The sequence below is a fragment of the Arachis ipaensis genome, chromosome B03 (genome assembly GCF_000816755.2).
Source record: "Arachis ipaensis cultivar K30076 chromosome B03, Araip1.1, whole genome shotgun sequence".
Lineage (NCBI taxonomy): Eukaryota > Viridiplantae > Streptophyta > Magnoliopsida > Fabales > Fabaceae > Arachis > Arachis ipaensis.
This window is the reverse complement of record NC_029787.2, coordinates 7,255,964-7,261,464: the sequence shown is the minus strand read 5'-3', so window position 1 is coordinate 7,261,464 and position 5,501 is coordinate 7,255,964. Positions and strand designations below refer to the sequence as shown.

General features: G+C 32.6%; 1 protein-coding gene across 1 annotated transcript; it reads left to right on the top strand.

The window, feature by feature from the left end:
- On the top strand, nucleotides 438–4,246 carry LOC107628872 (glucose-1-phosphate adenylyltransferase large subunit 1). Its single transcript, XM_016331494.2, has 15 exons — nucleotides 438–670; nucleotides 764–990; nucleotides 1,079–1,201; nucleotides 1,302–1,472; nucleotides 1,639–1,731; nucleotides 1,924–2,007; nucleotides 2,104–2,159; nucleotides 2,249–2,342; nucleotides 2,488–2,673; nucleotides 2,818–2,898; nucleotides 2,991–3,077; nucleotides 3,181–3,285; nucleotides 3,385–3,491; nucleotides 3,596–3,656; nucleotides 3,851–4,246. Exons 2-15 carry the CDS (start codon nucleotides 793–795, stop codon nucleotides 3,950–3,952), a joined length of 1,548 nt encoding a protein of 515 aa, XP_016186980.1. The 5' UTR covers nucleotides 438–670; nucleotides 764–792; the 3' UTR covers nucleotides 3,953–4,246.

Genomic DNA, 5,501 nt, shown 5'->3' with positions numbered 1-5,501 from the left:
TTTAAATAAATTTTAAATCTACGATAAATATATTTTTGACTTGTTGGCTGAAAAGATATAATAAAAAAATGAATAAAATAAATAGAGTCATATTTTCAAATGATATTTGCAAATTGCAAGTATATGAAAACAACTAATTATCAAAAACATCAAATCAGATTGAACCTAAAAAAATCATGAATGTGAAGAAGATTATTAGCCAAAGTCATTATCAAGCCAAAGTGTTGCAACATGTCAAGTGGCCTACACACACTCATCAAATGACAGCCGCAGAAAAATAAAAATAAAAAATAAAAAAAGTGAAATTGATATTTTCCCCCTAAATTTATTTTAATAATAATATTTGATTTGATTTGATTTCATGTACAACTATAGTGCCTTTGAAAATGACAGGTGTCTGTTCCCTTATGAAGCTTCACCAAGTATAAGAAGAGAAGCCTAGAAACTTGGAAAACATGCACAAGGTTCATAAGTCTATGTAGTACACCAAAATATTATATTAATATACATTATAATTTATATCATAGTCTTTGGAAATTGATATTGATATATACCAAAAATTCATAAGATCTTTCTCATCTTTCTTGTGAGCCTCACATAATAATTAAAAGCAACCACTAAACTACACTAAACTTCATTCCCATTTGGATCATCCTCATCACAATCCTAAGTAAGTTTTTTCCTTCAGATCATAATAGTTCATGCTCTTTAGTAGTGAATTCTGATTATGATTTTATTGATGTTTGTTTCTTTGTTTTGGAAGTAATAAAGTTGATCAAAGTTGAAGAAGCAATGGAATCTGCATGTATGGCAATGAAAACCAATCCTCATTGCCTTCATCAAGAAAATGGATTCTTAGGTGAAAGGATCAAAGGGGGTGTCAACTACAGTCCCTGGATCATCAAAGAGAAGAAGAAGAAGATGATCAATAAGGCCAAACCTTCTGTTGTATCTTCTGTTCTTACATCAGAAACTGCAAAAGAATCTTTGGTATGTGCTTCAATTATTGAATTATGATTTCCATTTTCTAGTAACTGTGTTTGTCAGTGCATGAAAATTAAATTCGATATTTTTTCAGACAATTCAAATGCCATCTTTTCTGAGAAGAAAAGCTGATCCAAAAAATGTAGTCTCAATCATATTGGGGGGTGGTCCTGGTGCTCAACTTTATCCACTCACAAAAAGAACAGCCACACCTGCTGTGAGTAATCATTTTCTTGATCCTCACTACTTTTTGATGAGTGAGACCTTTGAAGAAGATTCTGAATTCTGAGAGTGATTTTTCTGTTTTTTTTTTTCAGGTTCCTGTTGGTGGTTGCTACAGGCTTATAGACATACCAATGAGCAATTGCATCAACAGTGGCATCAACAAGATATTTGTGTTAACACAGTTCAACTCTGCATCCCTCAACCGGCACATAGCTCGCACCTACTTTGGAAATGGCATCAACTTTGGAGATGGATATGTTGAGGTACCATATCATATTCACACAAATTGTAATAATAAGAGAAATGTTGTGTATTTTTCTTTTAGTTTTCTATGATATCTCCTGGCCTGGCAGACCAAGGACTAATCCAAGTTGGTTAGAAGTGTTTTGTATTTATTATGTTTGTTTTCGGTTGATGATTGCTGAACAGGTTCTGGCAGCTACTCAAACAGCTGGTGAAGCTGGAAATAAGTGGTTCCAAGGAACAGCAGATGCTGTGAGGCAATTCACTTGGGTGTTCGAGGTGCGAAATAAGTCTTTTTCGAGAATAAAGTCGTCTATCAGGATTTAAAATTGATAAATTTGTGGTAACAAATTAGTCCTTTTATACGAATGAGGGACGAGTTTGTCGCTTTCAAATCCTAAGAGACTGCTTTAATTTGTTCCTATGTTTTTGGTCAAGGAGGAGATTAAGGATTTACTTTAAATATTGTAGGATGCTAAGCACACAAATGTTGAGAATGTTTTGATCTTGGCTGGTGATCATTTATACAGAATGGATTACATGGACCTTGTGCAGGTACATTAGTAATTTGTGATTTTTCTATGAATGTTTGGTGTATAAGTTGGTTAGACTATTTTTAATATCATTTTTTTACAAATTGCCCACAATCAGAGTCATGTAGATAGAAATGCAGATATCACAGTTTCATGTGCTGCTGTAGGAGACAGGTTTGTGTTCTCAAACTTGTATTAGATATTCTCAAACATTATAAATTTGAAATTTATCAAAGTATAATTTCCAATTGAATACTTTTTAGCCGCGCATCGGATTACGGGTTGGTCAAGGTTGATGGCAGAGGTAGGATCATCCATTTTTCAGAGAAACCAAAGGGTGCTGATCTGAAATCAATGGTAAGTCCCAAATTAAGAGTGTGTACTAAAAACAAGCATAGTCTTGGTTTGAAAACTTGTGTGCAATTGAACCTTAAAAGTTGCATATTATTCTTCTTTACATCAATTCTTTAATTCATGATTTTGTGATATAACTTCTATGCAGCAAGTAGATACTTCTATTATGGGGTTGTCACACCAAGATGCAAAGAAATCACCATATATTGCCTCTATGGGGGTTTATGTATTCAAGACAGAGGTTTTACTCAAGCTTCTCAAATGGAGATATCCAACATCCAATGACTTTGGATCCGAAATCATTCCTGCAGCTGTCGGGGAGCACGATGTTCAAGTAAGACGAATAATAATACTCTCTCCGTTCTCTTTTATCTGTCAATGTTACTTTTTGGTATATCTCTAGATCGACGAAGACAGAGATATAAGAAGAGCTAATTACTTGAGTGACAAGGTAACAAGAATTTTATATCTTGTGCAGGCATATTTTTTTGGAGACTATTGGGAAGACATTGGAACAATCAAATCCTTTTATGATGCTAACATGGCTCTTACTGAAGAGGTTTGCCTAAGATATTTATCTCATTATCACCATGATTTAGTTACAAGTCACAGTATCAAGGATTGTATATGCTTTATGCTACTTTCTTGCAGAATCCAATGTTCAAATTCTATGACCCCAAGACACCTATTTACACATCTCCAAGATTCCTACCACCAACTAAGATTGATAAATGCCGGGTATGATTATGGTTATGACTATGATCATCCAACTATGAAGCTTGCTCTGATGAACTTCATTTATATCTTGCTTATCATGTTTGAGTTGCTGCTATTATTGTAGATTGTGGATGCAATCATCTCCCATGGATGTTTCCTGAGAGAATGTACTGTCCAACATTCCATTGTGGGCGAGCGATCGCGTTTGGATTATGGAGTTGAACTCCTGGTAAAGAAGAAAAACATTGTCATAATTTTCTAGGTGACATTAGAGTGTAGAGCACACACTCCGTGTAAGGTTTCTTACATCTTAAGTAAACTTTTGCAGGACACTGTAATGATGGGAGCAGACTATTACCAAACGGAATCTGAAATAGCCGCGCTTTTGGCCGAAGGGAAGGTTCCCATTGGGATTGGAAAGAACACCAAGATTAGGTAACCTTATTTTGGTTTAAGAATGTTAACACTGTCTGTATTTTCTTTTATCTAGAGATTAATGAAACTAATGTTGTTGAAATTGTTGTGACTTGTTGTTGAAGGAACTGCATAATTGACAAGAATGCAAGGATTGGGAAAGATGTGATCATCATGAACAAAGATGTGAGCATGTCTACCTCTTTTCTTTTTACATACATATTATTATCTCTTACCATACACAAAAGTCTCACTGTAGACACGATACATAATAGGAGTCAATAGCGTCGTTTAATCCATGTAGCCAAGTAAGGCTTTGTTGGTTGTCATTGTGTCTTACGAATTCAAATTATTTGTGTTATGTATATGTCAAAATGTAGGGTGTTGAAGAAGCAGATAGATCAGAAGATGGATTCTACATAAGGTCAGGAATCACCATCATAATGGAGAAGGCAACAATAGAGGATGGAACTGTCATATAAAATGAGGCAAGCTAAGGAACAATCCATGGGAACAGAAGAGAAGGGTAGGAGCAATCAGAGTGCAGAACCCTGTTTTGGGCTATGTATATGTAAAATAGAAGGTTTCCCACTCTGTAACAAAAACAATGCCTAAAATAAAATCATGGAAGCGATATGCACATATAAGTAAAATAAAATGAATTCTCTGGAAATTTTGAAGCTGCTTTCTACCTTAATGTTGCAACTTATAAGTGTGAGAAGTACATGAAATTAGTCTCACATCAAATAAAACAACGAAGAGTAAGAAATTTATAAGATGAGAGACTCATTTATTTAATGTGTTAAGTTTTTTCAGTTGGATGTAGTGTTGTTTTAACAACTGAATTGGTGTTTTGAATAACTCTAAATGAGGTCTATGTCTGCATCATTTTAGTTCAATCTGCATAATCTTACTTTTTTTTTTATTATTACGATTTCTCATTTATGAGCTATAACTAAACAAAAGAAATTAAGAAATTGATCACCCAATTCTCTTTTATTTTAGATTTTGTAAATAAATACATTTTGTCCAAACAAAAAATATACGTACTTAAAGTAGACGAATAAATTAGTCTCCCAAATTGCAGATTTAGCTAGTTAAATACTTAAATGGTATGGATATTGAAAGGCCCATTAAAAAATGCAGATACAAAAGTTACAAATGAGTTTTCTTCTTCCATCTTTAATTAGATGCATGCTATAGTGTAAAAGAAAAATTATGAAAAGACAAAAATTCATTCTTATAGATAATTAAAAAGTTTATCTAAAAAAATATCATTTTATTTTTATTAATTTTTTAAAATAAAGTTATACGTTTTTTTTCATTTTCTTCCCAAAAAACCTCTTCACATTAGAATTTCTTAGCTTAAAATATATTTTTTCTCTAAAGTTTGATAAAAGTTTTAAAAATATCTCTAAATTTTATTTTGTTTTAATTTTGTCCCAAAAGTTTTTGATTTGCATCAAATATATCCCTACCGGCTAAATTTTCAAAAAAATTAAGACCAATCTAACAATAATGTATGAAAATTATGCTTGATTTGCTTGTGTTGAGGGTTGTTTTTATGAAATTGTTGTTGAATTAATTTTAAATTTTTTAAAAAATTAGCTGTTAGGAGTATATTTGATGTAAATCGAAAACTTGTAAGACAAAATTAAAACAAAATAAAACTTAGAAGCATTTTTAAATTTTTTGTCAAATTTCAAAGACAAAAAATATACTTTACCCAATTCCTTGTTTTAGAAGAGTCAAATCCTACGATAGAAACCATAATCGCATGGTTGTTTGGACCAACCGTCAGCAAGTTTGGAAGGTCAGCAAAGTGCCACATGGCAAAACTAAGCTAATTGTACCGCCAACTTGTCGACATGTGCAGTAGATGTGGTGTGATTCTAATACTAGAAATACTATTCACTTATTTCATCATTTGCAATACCTAGGTATATTATATACACTGCCTTTCATTGGTCTAGTAGGTAGTTTAAATATTGAAAATTCGAATCTCACATGTAGCTATTTATTGGACAGTTA